At 42.6% G+C, this 14,654-nt stretch overlaps 1 protein-coding gene across 2 annotated transcripts in view; it reads left to right on the top strand.

Annotated features, from left to right (window-relative positions):
* The window catches only part of TBC1D22A (TBC1 domain family member 22A), a 407,989-nt gene that overhangs the window by 184,493 nt on the left and 208,842 nt on the right, over window positions 1-14,654 (top strand). For both annotated transcript variants that reach the window (XM_069976977.1, XM_069976986.1), the window contains exon 10: window positions 3,863-3,938. In XM_069976977.1, coding sequence (XP_069833078.1) covers window positions 3,863-3,938 — 76 coding nt within the window. The remainder of the gene's footprint in view (window positions 1-3,862; window positions 3,939-14,654) is intronic.

The following is a 14,654-nucleotide window of genomic DNA, read 5'->3' as shown; positions in this document are numbered from 1 at the left end:
ATTCTCAGCCATATAAAATATCAGTCTCTTTGTAATAGCATAATAAACAGAGCCCAGTCCATGTTTTCTTTTGTGGCTTCACAGCCTTTATAATTATTAGAGCTTAACATTGATCTGTTTCCTAGTTTTCTGCCGAAGGCATCCAAAGCACCTGTGGAAGGCTTGTAAAGTTCAATACTATCTGTTCATTTGCGTGATTGCTCTCATTTGTAGCAAAACGTGAAATTATTAAATGAACGTTAGCCATACTAAAGCAAAGACAGGCACTGGTTTGGTGTACCATTATCTGCAGTCTACTTTGTTTATTTTCCTTTTGTTGTCTTCTCTCTCTCTCTCTCTTTACTTATAAGCTGCTATTTAGAAGCTTAACTTTTTTGTGCAAAAAAATTTGGCAACTTTTGTAAGTTCACACATTCAAAGAGAAGGGGCATCTGCATGTTCTGCATTTATTACAGTTTACTTCTGAGCTGGTTTAGATTTCTGAAGCTGGTGTATAGGAAGCCTCCAGGTGGAATGTTACATAAGATTGCCTCCTAGTATTCCCTTAGGGTTTATTCCCATGTTCCTTAAAGGGTTTGTCCAGCGAAAATCTTTTTCTTTCAAATCAACTGATATCAGAAAGTTATATAGATTTGTAATTTACTTCTATAAAAAAAAATCTCAAGTCTTTCCATACTTATTAGCTGCTATATATCATTTAGGAAATGTTGTTTTGTTTGAGTGTGACACAGAACTCTCTGCTGACATCTCTGGCTGAGACAAGAGAGGTTTTCTATGGGGATTCATAGAAAACCGAGACAAAGTTCCTGTCTCGGACAGAGATGTCAGCAGAGAGCACTGGACAACCCCTTTAACCCTTTAACCCCTAGACGACCCAGGGCGTATAGTTACGCCATGGAAGTCTGTCCCCAGACGACCTAGGGCGTAACTGTACGCCCTGGGTGTTTTTCCCGCTATGAAGCGTGCTCCGGAGCGGAGCGCGCTTTATAGCAGGTGGGGGCCGGCTGCAATCAGCAGCCGGGACCTCACCGGTAATGAAACGCTGCAGCGATCGCGCTGCCGCGTGTCATTAACTCCTTTAAGTGTAAGTGACGGGGGAGTCCCCTGTCACTTACCGATCGGGACCCCCGCAGTGTGACTGCGGGGGTCCCGATCGGTAAAACGGGCCGCCGGAGGTCTCTTACCTGCCTCCGTGCAGTCCGATCGGCGATCTGCTACACTGAGCCTGCACAGGCAGGCTCAATGAGCAGATCGCCGATAACACTGATCAATGCTATGCCTATGGCAAACTAATCAAATGTAAACTAATCTATGTAAAAGTCCCCCAAAGGGACTTCAAATGTGTAAAAAAAAAAAAGTTAAAAACACTAACACACTACCCCAAAACCCCTCCCCCAATAAAAGTTGAAATCACCCCCCTTTCCCATTATATAAATAAAACATATAAAAATAAATAAATAGATAAACATATAATATACCGTAGCGTGCATAATTGTCCGATCTATTAAAATATAACAAGCGTCATTGCGAACGGTAAACGGCGTACACGAAAAGAGGGAAAAAAGTGCGCAGATTACCGATTTTATGTTACATTATATATAAAAAAAAACGAATAAAAAGTGATCAAAACGTCCGAACTTCACAAATATGGTATTAATAAAAACTAGAGATCATGGCGGAAAAAATGACACCCCATACAGCCCCGTAGGTGAAAAAATAAAACCGTTATAAGCGTCACAATAGTCCCATTTTATTTATAATTAATTGCCAAAGAAAAGGATTTCATTTAAAAAAAATATATAACATTAGAGAATCTGCGTAAACCTGCATATGGTTGTGTTCGGACGACTGACCTATAGAATAATGGTATCATGTCGCTTTTACCATATAGTGCATTACGTAGACACAGGAACCCCCCAAACGTTACCATATTGCATTCTTTTTTGCGATTTCACCAATTTATATCTTCATAAATAATATATTTGGAATTCCATCATACATGTTATGGTAAAATGAAAGAAACCATTACAAAGTACAACTATTCCTGTAACAAATAAGCCCTTACATGGCCTGTAGATAAAAAACTGAAAGTGCTGGAGCTCTTAGAAGGGGAGGAGGGAAAAACGGAAACACTAAGATCAAAATTTGCGCGGTCCACTGGGTCATTTTGGGCCTGGTCCTCAAAGGATTAAGGACGGGGCCCATTTTCGTTTTTGCGTTTTCGGTTTTTCCTCCTTGTGTTTAAAAGGCCATAGCACTTGCATTGTTCCACCTAGAAACCCACATGAGCCCTTATTGTTTGTGTCACTAATTGTACTTTGCAATGACAGGCTGAATTTTTGCATTTGGTACACTACGAAACCAGAAAAAATTTCAATGTGTGGTGAAATTGAAAAAAAAACCCGCATTTCTTTTATTTGGGGGAACTGTGTTTTTACGCCATTCACCCTGGGGTAAAACTGACTTGTTATGCATTGTTAACAAATATGTGTTCCCTAAAATCGCTCCACTCCCAGGCTTATAACGCTTTTATTCTTGGGTCTATGGGGCTGTGTCAGGTGTCATTTTTTGCGCCATGATGTGTTCTTTCTATCGGTACCTTGATTGCGCATATACGCATTTTTTGATTGCTTTTTATTACATTTTTTCTGGATTTGATGCGACCAAAAATGCGCAATTTTGCACTTTGGGATTTTTTTGCGCTTACACCGTTTACCGTGCGAGATCAGGAATGTGATTAATTAATCGGGGGATTACGCACGCGGCAATACCAAACGTGTGTTTATTTATTTATTTGTTTACTTTTATTTAAAACCTGGGAAAAGGGGGGGTGATTCAGACTTTTATTAGGGGAGGGGGCTTTTTACTATAAACAACACTTTTTTTTTACACATATACTAGAAGCCCCCCTAGTATATATACTTTGATCTCTCATTGAGATCTTTGCTGTATAGATATACAGCAAAGATCAATGAGATCGGCACTCGTTTGCTGCAGCCGGAAACAAACGAGTGCCGAGCCGGGGACGGCGCCATCTTGGATGAGTCCCCGGCCGGCATCAGACAGGGAGGAGCGATCTCCCCCACTAGACCCCAGGGAAAGGTTGCCTCCGGTAATCGGAGGCAGCTGTCAACTTTGACAGCTGCCTCCGATTAGCTAATTAGCGGGCACGGCGATCAGACCGCGCCCGCTAATAGCGGCGTTCCCGGGCTACACGCGGCACCCGGGACCGCGGCGCTTCAAAGCGGGGTCGCCGCGCGGCCCCGCTTTGAAGTGCTAATGAGGACATATGACGTACGGGTACGTCATATGTCCTTAAGAGGTTAACCCCTAGACGACCTAGGACGTACCGGTACGTTCTGCAAGTCTGTTCCCAGACGACCCTGGATGTAGCGGTACGTCCTGAGCTATGAAGCGCGCTCCGGGGCTCCGGGTCCTCAGCTGGCGTTGGTTTTCGGCGGTGCGCACCAGAGTGCACGGGATTTATGTAGAGGGAGTCCGCCTATACATAAATCCCCGTAGCGCCGTAAAAAACGCTGGACTTAATAAATGTCCCCCTTAGTGTTGTCGCTCACTTTTAGTAAAAATGTGACTGGCCCAGCTTGACTGCAACAAAGTAGAGGACAGCAGGGACCTAGTGCTGGATTTTGGCTTTGTTGGTAAGTAATTCTCCTATCCCCCTATTAAAATTACTTTTGGTGCAGTTTAGAAGCTAGTTAAGCAGTTGTGAGGAGGAAAAAACGAACATCTTACTGTAACAAGCACAATGTTGTTTTTTTATATAACAGTTTTATATTCTGCAGCACTTTACAATTATGAAAAACAGTGTTTTATTCTTTGGTTTTTTTTTTTTCTTCTCTAGGATAACTACACTTTTGCACAACCAGGAATTCAGAAGAAAGTGAAAATGCTTGAAGAGCTGGTTAGCCGCATTGATGGTGAGTTGCAAAGTATAGTTACAGTATTAAGTGATTGTACTACTATCTTTTCAATTATACGGTGTGCCAGACTTTCCTTAACGTCACATATGGTATGTCATCCTTAATCAGTATGGTGCATGGTGGTGCCTGAATGACTTCTACTATGCATCATTGAAAGGGGAGTTAGTAGACCATAAGCCTTTTCCATTATATGTATTAAGTCACCATAATAAAAATTCAATTGCAATCTCCTAGCAGCAATGGAAAGACTAGGTTTAACGAAAAAAACATCATTCATTTTAAGCAAAGTTTAGTGTTTAATAATTTGAAAGAGTCTCTTCTTCCCTATGGTTCTTGGATTCAATGTTTAGGTGTAAGAATATACATTTTGTACTGCTATGCTTCTAGAGAAACTGACAGTAAAGTTTGAGATAAACTATTGTATGTGCAAACATGATTCGTCTTTAGACCTCCCTTTTCTTAAAAGAATTCCCTTTGTGAGAGGCTGACTGTCATCATGCCATTGCAAAATTTAATTAAAAGAAATTCTTCAGATAATGCTTGGCCATTCTTAACATATTCTCTTGATAGTTTGTTAAATTAATGAACAGGGCATTAACGAAGTGATGCCAAGCAGAACTAAGCTTTTTGTGACACATACTTGTCAATGATGGAACTGGAAAAAAAAAATTCTATCTTCTAAAAATAACTTAAAAGAATTTTGTTAAAAGATTAATTCCATCTGTTTTTTATTTAGTCTAAAATGCCAGATCTCACACTAAAGCACTTGCATATTTTAAAGCTCACATAAATACAAAGGGATTTATATCCTGAGAATGAACAAAAGGGAAGACATCGGAAAACAGTCTTCGCACATCACATAGGAATGTCTGTCCTCTCACCTCTTCAGTTGGCGAATAATCGTGATGAATAATAAAGTAACACAAGGCTGTAGCAACTTCTTTTTGACAAGGTGAAAAGATAATTGTTATTCTTTGTATGTTTAAGAATGGTGAGGGAATATCAACACATTTTCAGTTTTTCTCACACCCCTCATCAATATAACTAATGGAATGACTATAGATGCCGTAGAAAAATAATTAACACTGTTAGAGCTAATAAAGCTGTAACTTATATCTGGATGGATCAGTCGTGTACTTTATTAGACATTATTATATGCATATAGCATACTTTTTTTTTTTTTAAATCAGAATAATTTTTATTGAAAAAAAAAAAAACTTTTTTCACAAAAAACAGATTTTCTCCCCGTACAAACATAAGAACCCTGGAGGGCATACCCTCCACGCCCCCCCCCACCCCCGTGCCTCCCTCCCTTCCCTGAAACCATCCAACTCCACATAACAGTTAACAGAAATCAAGTGCAACTTTCCGAGAACCATATGTGCACCATGAAAGTTCTTGAGCTATAGTTCAAAAAAGAAAATAGTGAGAGAGTACTCTGAACTCAAATGGACAGGATGCCCACTGACAGGTGGTGAACACAGGACAGCGATATATACCATGTCTCTCTTCTACGTGCGGTTCAATGCAACCTACGTGCGGGACCCTGGGGGTGCGAGCTCAGGCACCGCCATCCACCTGCCCCAAAGCTTATCAAACTTTTTGCTAGCTTTTCGCTTTTCATATGCGTACTTTTCTATACCAATTATCCAATTGACCTTTCTCACAAATTCCGACACTGATGGAGGGGCTTCATCAAGCCAGTGTTGGGCAATAAGCTTACGTGCCATAAACAGGATACGGGCCACAGCAGTCTGTTCCCCCACATTCAATGCCAGATCCTCCACGTAGCCCAATATATACACCAACGGGGACTGCTGTAAGTCAACTGAATAGGCTTTATGTATGGCTGACGCCACCCCTCTCCAGTATCGGAACAGTTTGGGGCATCGCCAAAACATGTGTAAAAGACCCCCTTCATGGATATGACACCTGGGACACATGGGCGTATCTCGGACATTAATCCGGAAAAGAAATTGTGGTGTGCGATACACACGGTGTAAGAGGTATAGGTGTGAGAGTCGATGGTGCTCCCCCAGGGACAGCTTGGGTGTCATTTCTAGTATTTCTTTCCACTGCCCTTCTTCTATTGGGCCAATATCCGCCTCCCACTTTTCCCTCAATGTAAGTGGATACCTATCTAAATACTTGGAAATAATGTGGCGGTATAGACAGGATATGAGCCCCTTAGTGGAATCCGAATCCCCAACAATATTCACAGGTGGCAGATATTGTACCCCCGACACAAGAACCTCCCCCTCCGCCTCACATGCATGGCGTAATTGTAGGTATTTATAGAATTGAGTATGAGGCAAAACAAATTGACTCTGTAGTTGGTCAAAACGCTTCAACTGCCCTCCATCATATAACTGCATTATTTTCTGAATCCCGGCATCTCTCCAGGTGGCAAATCCCTCTAGGAAGTGTAAGTCCCCTAACCACGGAGTGTCCCAGATGGAGGTGTACGGTGTATACCCCGTGATACCATATAAATCTCTTAAGTTTCCACCACGTCTTATGAATTAGCAATAATGTGGGTATTTGTGGGGAGAGCAGTAGTATCCTCTTAGCCTCCAGGGTTTCAAACAGGTAGTCAGATTGTAAGTGGTGCCTAATCAGAACTTTATTTTGGTCCCCTCCGTCATCTAGCTCCCATCCCCTCATGTGTTGCAATTGAGCAGCCAGGAAATACATGGCAGCATTCGGGATCGCCAACCCCCCGTCAGTTTTGGACCGCTGTAGCGTATCCAATTTGATGCGTGGATGCTGGGAACCCCATATTAGTGCACGAAAAAGGGCATGTATCTTATGGAAAAGACGAGATGGAAGCCACACAGGAGAGTTATGCAAAATGTATAGCAATTGCGGCATCCAAATCATCTTCACCAAATTCGCCCTACCCACCACTGACAAAGGCAATTTGCGCCAGACAGCTAGCTTTTGCTGAAATTTACATACCAGGGGCGTCATATTCAGTTTTTCATAGGCCCTAACATCCCTAGAGATAATAACTCCCAGGTATTTGAAGGTGTGAACACACCTCAGTGGGATGGCAGGACCCAGCTGCAAACTATCCTCTGAGTCTATGGGCATAATAACTGACTTGTCCCAATTTATAGTAAGGCCGGAATAAGTCCCAAATTCATTTATCGTGGACATCGCATCAGAAAGGGAGGAGGAAGAATCACTAAGGTACAGCAATAAATCATCAGCGTATAACGCCAGTTTATCCTCCCTTGATCCCCTTCTAAAGCCAGTCACCCCCGGGTGCGAGCGCAATAGGGAGGCCAGGGGCTCTATAGCCAGCGCAAACAGTAGTGGGGAGATCGGGCAGCCCTGCCGTGTCCCCCGGTAGAGCGGGAAAGCCGGCGACAGCCCTCCATTTATCCGTCATATAGCATAATTTAAAATGCCACACAAGTTGTGTCTTCATTGAACATGTGAAATGAATGAAATCACAAGCAAGAAGATGACTGATAGGTGAGACACTCTCTGGCATTGAAACAGGTTTCAGTGTCTTAGGCTTAGTTTACACTGCATTTTTGCATTTGTGTGCATCCGTTTTGATCTGTTTTTCTATTGACTTCCATCATAAAAAAAAGGATAAAAACTAGGGATGGTCCTAACTCGAACCCTCCGCAATGATTCCCGCTGTCTGCCCGCTCCGTGGAGCGGGCGGATCCAGCGGGAGGACCGCCTGGAAAACTGGGATACAGCCATAGCCATAGGCTGTATCCCAGTTTTCCACGCGTTCCTCCCGCTGTATCCGCCCGCTCCATGGAGCGGGCAGACAGCGGGAATCTGCTGCCGAGCGTTCGGGTTCATACGAACCTCGAACCTCGGCAGGTTTGGACCATCCCTAATAAAAACTGATTAGTTTTTTTTAACATACACAAAAACAGTCAACCTCATTTTTGTGTCCGTTAAAAAAAAAAAGATCCGTTTTGGTCCCTTTTTTATAATGGAAGTCAATGGAAAAAACGGATCAAAACAGATGCACACAAATGCATCCGTTTTTATTATCCCTTGTTTGGAAAAAAAAAAATGGATTGGAAAAACGCAGTGTGAACCCAGCCTTACTGATTCTTCCCCAAAGCATCGCTACAGTGGTCTGTTAGATGCAGTTCCACATGTAACCAGGAACATGCTGTTGAGTCTGTGTGCATTTTTTATTGCCTTTTCTTCTACATTCCTCGATTTACACTCCATTTAGTGGTTTCTATGTATTGTTTTTGAATAACATCATAAATGTCTTTAAATATTATTGATAATAAATCATCAAATTAAAGGGACATGTTCAGCAAGCATATGCTAATATAGATGCTGACTGTTGCCAGTCACTAATGAAGAGAGCATTCTGGTATTCCTTTTTAGTAGATCCTTTGTTACTTTATCTTTTTGTAAAATGCTTATTTTAGTTCGCAAAAACAGTGCCACAGGGGCATGCTTGTGACATGGCACCCACTCCATTTATCAAATGCCACTATGTCATTGGGCCACCTCACAGAAATTACCGACATATTTATATGCAGTTATACCAACACATTCAAGGAGATAAACAATTTCATTGCAGTGGTACTTCAATTCTTTAAAACTTTTTATATGTTCACCTCACTCCACCGGAGTCCTCCTGCAGTGTCCTTGGGTGCCCTGCTAAATGTTACCACTGTCGCTTTCTAGACGAACACTAGTAGAGTATTGTTGTACCGTGTTAGCCATAGAAATCAGTAGAATAGAGAAGAAATCAGGCGATACCTTTTGGAGGCTGAGTATATTTGAGTGTAAGCTTTCGAGAGTCTAGCTCCCTTCGTCAGACAAGATGTTATACAGAACTGAAAAAATCACAGACTTATATACACACTAAACAGAGCTCATCAAAGGATTTTAGGAAACTTTGGAATTAACAAAATGTAATATATACACAGACGAACACTGGCTAAGACAGTACAATGTGACAGCCAGTGATTGGCTGAGCAGGTTCTCACTGCCAAGAGGAGTCTATGTCTGAATTGGCGACAGTGTTCAACAGTGGACCTGAAGATGCTGCAGGAGGACACCTTGCTTTCTTAGAGAACCGAGTTTCATCCACATACACGTGGTAAGTATTCATTGTGTTTAAATTATCCAAGCAGTATGCTGTCTCTACACTGATTAGCTGATGGGGACCAACAAGAGTCGGGAGCCTCACACACAGCCGCGGCGCCGAGCAGTTAATGTACAGTATGCTTCGGACCACGGGTTGCAGGGGCCGGGTTACATACTTGCAGCGGAATGACGATTCAGCCGGGGGCACTGCAGCTGCAGGAGGAGCAGTAGCACTCAGGGCCCGGAGCTGCAAGCTTCTCCTCCTGCAGGTCACAGTGCCTCCTGCAGGATCGAGGCTATATCTTTTCTACTACTACTACACCCATTATCATTAGCCCTAAAAAATAAATAAATAAAGATTTATATGGATAGTGTTGACCTCCTAAAAATGACAATAGACACAGCTTTGGGTTGCTGCTCAGTGAGCTACTCCCCCCCCCCCCCCTTAACTTTATTGAAACAAAATATTGCCAGTTTGGCACGGGAGACTTTCCTGTTTGCCTGATCTGCTTGTAAAAATTTTTTCTTCAATCTAAGTATATGCAAAAAGTATGACTGAGTTACGAATACAGCTCATATAGATACATTTAATTTTCTTTGTATATTTAGATGAGTATTTTTAAAAAAGAAAGTTGCATATATGTGCAATTTTTTCAGGTAATAGTTTACCTTTATCTTAGGCTATGTGCACACTGAGCAATTCTCGAGGAATTAAAGCAGAAAGTTTTCAGGCAGAATTCCAGCAGAATTTAAGCCCCCCATTGACTACTATAGGATTCCTCTAGCAGATCTACAGCAGAAAATTCTGCTCAGAAATTCTGCAGTGTGAACAACAAAGCAGAAAACCCATTGAACACAATGGTACTTTGCTCTGTACATTTTTTACGGGAGGAATTTCAAGCTGAATTTCAAGCTTAGTTCCTCGCCTTTTCCTCGGTGTGCACATAGCCTTAGATATCAAAAGAAGGCATAAGTATACAAAGAACAAACCTTGTACATGCGTCTTTATAGAAAATGAATTGAGCTTCATTCAGCAGTGATTTTTTTGGTCTCTGTACCCAAGATTATGGGGGGACCCCAGCAACCAGACTGTCCTCAGTCTGTTAGCTATGCTATATCATGTATTGGAGATTGTGGATGGGGCATAACTTGTCAAGATGGGAATACCCCTTTAAAGCATTTCTCTGGACTGGGGTTTTCAGCATGTTCAGGTACTCTCTTGATCTTATTTTACTTAGGGTAAATCCGTTTCTCTCCCTCGACAGCACTAACTTCTTTACTTTTTTTTTTTTTTTTTTTTTTTTTTTTTACTCATGTCTGTTAAGTAACAGCCTTCTTGAGCTTGTCTATATGTTCGTCGAAACCCTAGTGACAGAAAAGTATCCTTAATTATGGATACCCCCATATCTGTGAAGGTAATGACTATCCCACTGTACATGTACATTTTATACCAGCAAGTGAGAGTGAGTCCATCAGCTCTGGTGCATAGCTCTGAGGTGTTGGAAAAATTCCCACACCACTCTTTCTCCCTCTCTTATGGATTCTGACCTGCCTTGGCATAAATGAATGTCCCAAAGAGTTTTGGTGAATGCACTTCATGTTTATATATGGCATTTTTAGTTCTAGAATGAACAGACTGAGATTTTTAGAAGCCTTGGACTAAGCCCCCTCCCACCTTTTTGAAAAGGATGACATTGTGGTAGAATTTACTGTTTTTAAATGCTGCAGTCATTTGCTATGTTTCTGTCATTGCACACACCTGATTAACTCTCATTCCCATTGCCAACTGTTTCATGTTTTGGAATTAAACTACTGGACAGCTGCTAGCAAAAAAAAGAAATAAAATAATACCTTTTTTGCATTTGCCAGTGAATAAAAATATAAAGATCTACGGTCTGTTCAGAAAGTAGAAAACTTACTATTATGTGGACTGATTTGATGTTACTTAAGTTTAAAAATGTTAAATACGGTAAACTCAGACAGAAGTTGTCTCAGCTTTTTCACACACGTCTGTTATTTTTGTGAGGCCTTGGAAGATTTTGACATTTTTTAAATTTTATTCTCTTTGTATATCTTTATTTCTCAATTTAGTGTACTCTGATTTAGAGCCCAGAAAGAGCACTAGAGCTGTTTGTATTTATGTGACACCCAGCTGAACCAGTCAAATAAAACGTTGCCAGTCAGATATTCCATTAACTAGGAAACAAGCAATTCAATCAAGTATTTAAAGCGCTTGTTAGCAGTGAACAACTGTTTTTAGTCTTGAAATGTTCAGTAGTATCTTTATTTACATTGATAGCTGAATGCCTTTTTCTCATTTACCAAAGCATTCTGGCTTTAAATAATTTCTTATAGTCAGCATTGGGACTGATGCATCAAGGACAAATGAGTTGGTTAGTTTGCATGCCGTAAGTGATTATTTCCTTCTGTTGCTGTTCTTTATAACCATTGGCATGCCTGTGGATTTCTTGTGTATCTAGCACAAAAAGGTTAAGTTATGTTTTAACCTTCATGTCTCCGTCCTTTACTCTTTCAAATATGTTGCACTTTGCACAAGCTCAGTGTAGCAAATTGGCTCTTGTAAAAATTGGAATTCATCGAGGACTCTTGTATCCAAGTTCTGCAGATGTTAGACATTTGGCGATGTTCTTGTTTGGCTCCATCTGTACATTTGTCAGCTGATTGAAGCGTATCTGGTAATTATGTTAGCATTCCAACTCTACAACACAAATATTTTGGGCATGAGTCTTTTTTTTTTAGGTTATATATGTAAAATTAAAGTCATACTTCTAATTTTACTTGTTTATTTGAAATCATTTGTTGAAGTATTATTTTAAAGTAAGTCATTAACCAATCATTTCAATTACCCCCTCCCCCCTTCCCCCCTTTACCCCGCAATGAAGTGATGCTTGCAAATATAAATCCCTGGTCAGGTGTCCTGGATTAGGGAAATGAAGAACACACAATTTTCTGTTATATTTTTTATATCAATTCTAAATATATATATATATATATATATATATATATATATATTATTTTTTTTTACATATCTAATTGCTGCTAGTGTTTGTGAATATTTATTGTTTTCTGCATTGGTTAAAAATATATTCTAATAAAGTGATGATAACAGATGTGCTTAAATGATCCCTGTTGGTTTAAAAAACTTCTCTCCTTTTGATGTGATCCCTAATATCTCTGTAACTTTGACTAATTACAGTGGTGCCTTGGTTTAAGAGTAACTTGGTTTAAGAGCGTTTTGGTTTAAGAGCTCACAGTTTTTCAAAATTGTGACTTGGTTTAAGAGCTCCCTGTACTAGGTGGGAGGGCGAGTGGAGGAGGGGCATGGTCTGCATATCGGGGTCTACAGCCCTGTACTCTGACCCAGGAAGTCTCCCTCACCTTCCAATCATGGCAGATCCACTTCAGGCTGGGGCTTACATCAGGGGACAGGACTGTGCAGGTAATCTATCCATAGCTGTAACCCCTCTCTCCCCGGACAGAGAGTGCTGTATGTATGTGCCCACATCTGCCCTGCTCATTCCTTCCTGCTCCCTGCAGTCTCTGTCAGCCCTTGTGTTTCCCATCCTCTCCATTACTGTACAGTAACTTATAATATCACAGATTCTGCTGTTTCTGAATGTTTGTTTCATCTGTTTTACATGTTATTCAGAATAATAAATCACTATTTTTGGGGTGTGGAACCAATTGTCTGCATTTCTATAATTTCTTATGGGAAAATTTGCTTTGGTTTAAGAGTGGATTTGGATTACAAGCACGGTCCCGGAACTAATTATGCTCGTAATCCAAGGCACCACTGTACCCCAAAAAACAGATCTAAGGCCGTGTTACACCAAGCAATTATCGGCTATATCTGGCCAATAATCGCTTGATGTAATATGAAAGGTCACTTGGTGAAAGACTATGATCCAGCTAGCGAAGGTCTGCAGGCTGTCACTCCGTGTAATAGGAGTGGTGAAGCAGACCACCACTATCTTCTATAAACTACCCGGATGATCTAAAGATCTTCCGGGCAGCCCGTCCCGCAGCTTCCTATGGTTCCCCCACTCTCTGTTGCCGTGTGTAATAGCATCGGCAGTGAGCGGGGAACGAGGAGCAGGACCTGACAGGTCAGCACTCACTTGCTCCTCAGCATCGGCACGTGTAATAAGGCCTTAACGCTTAACCACTAGGGGTGTCTCTGCCCTGTAGTCTGCTGTTCAGGCTTGTTGTTAGGTTCAGATGTCTCTGATGTCAAGAGAAATGGTACTGCATTCCTTTTCAAAGGGTTATAGATGCTTTAATGGAAATGGTTCTTAAACCATATAGCAATAATGCAGTAAGCCATAGCACTCCACAAGATTTTGGTGTAAAATTGTGTGTTCGACTTTTATTTTTAGGCCAATGTGAAAAAAAAACATCACAACAGTCACAAAGTAGACATTATGGGGTCCATTCTGCAGGTGATACAGTTATTGTCCTAAAAAAATACTTTTAAACTTGAAGCCTGTGCCAAACGCGAGTATCTTTGCCCTAACATTGCACCACCCCTCCGTCCCTCCTCTCCACCCTTTTCATTAGGAATGCCACTGAAACATTTTCTCCATGCTGAACATTGCACAGGTCCTTAACGATCCAGCCCATGCGCTGGGCTGCAACAGGTGGGGAATAGGAGGCAATCTTCCTGGAGAATTCCTAATGATGAAGAGGGTGGGGAGGAGGGACAGAGAGGTTGTGCAAAGTTAGGGCACAGATACTCCCGTTTGGCACGGGCTTCAAGTAGGGCTGGGCGGTATACCGTGAAAATACCGATACCGTCCCTGGCGTCAGTAAACCGACCTCAACTTTGCCAGGGCGGTATTTGCGGTATTTCTCCTCCGCCCCCTCAGCTCCCCAGTGTCCCCGCCCCCAACCTGCCTGGGATTCCAGCCAGGGCGCACATTTACTATTGAGGCAGGTGACCTCCCATCCCCTGCCCTGCAGCAGTGTGACATTTGGCAGCAGCCCGTCGCCCCCCATCTCCTCTCACCCCGAACAGTGGCTGACCCGCTCCTCAAACCTGGCAGACACGCGGCATTCCCGGCCGCCCCCGCCACTCACTCCGGAAGAGCCGACCAGCTCTTCATAACCAGCACTGAGTACACACGCGGCCCTCCTGGCCGCACGCACCCGCAGGTTCCCGGTCTCTGGAGAAGGAGGTTGCAGGGACCGGGGGATCGTGTGATGGACGGGGTCACTGTGGATGGTGAAGCTGTATAGCGGGATCGGGGGTCTGGTCTCCCCCGGTCCCTGCAACCTCCTTCTCCAGAGACCGGGAACCTGTGGGTGTGTGCAGCCAGGAGGGCTGCGTGTGAACTCAGTGCTGGTTATGAAGAGCGGGTCGGCGACTGCCGCATGTGTGTCGGGTATGAGGAGCAGGTCAGCGACGGGGGGGGGGGGTGAGAGGAGGTGGCAGCCGTGAGGGCCAAGTGTGTGCCAGTGCTGTATCTTCTCCCTAGTGACAAGGGAGAAGATACAGTTTATATCACCCCCAGTTTCTGCCCCCCCTTCTGCCTAGATCTCCCCCAGCTTCTACCCCCTCCCTTCTGCCTAGATCTCCCCCAGCTTCTACCCCCTCCCTTCTGCCTAGAT

Source organism: Dendropsophus ebraccatus, chromosome 1 (genome assembly GCF_027789765.1).
Source record: "Dendropsophus ebraccatus isolate aDenEbr1 chromosome 1, aDenEbr1.pat, whole genome shotgun sequence".
NCBI lineage: Eukaryota > Metazoa > Chordata > Amphibia > Anura > Hylidae > Dendropsophus > Dendropsophus ebraccatus.
Note: the sequence above shows the minus strand (reverse complement) of the source record. Positions and strands in the feature narration are given on the sequence as shown.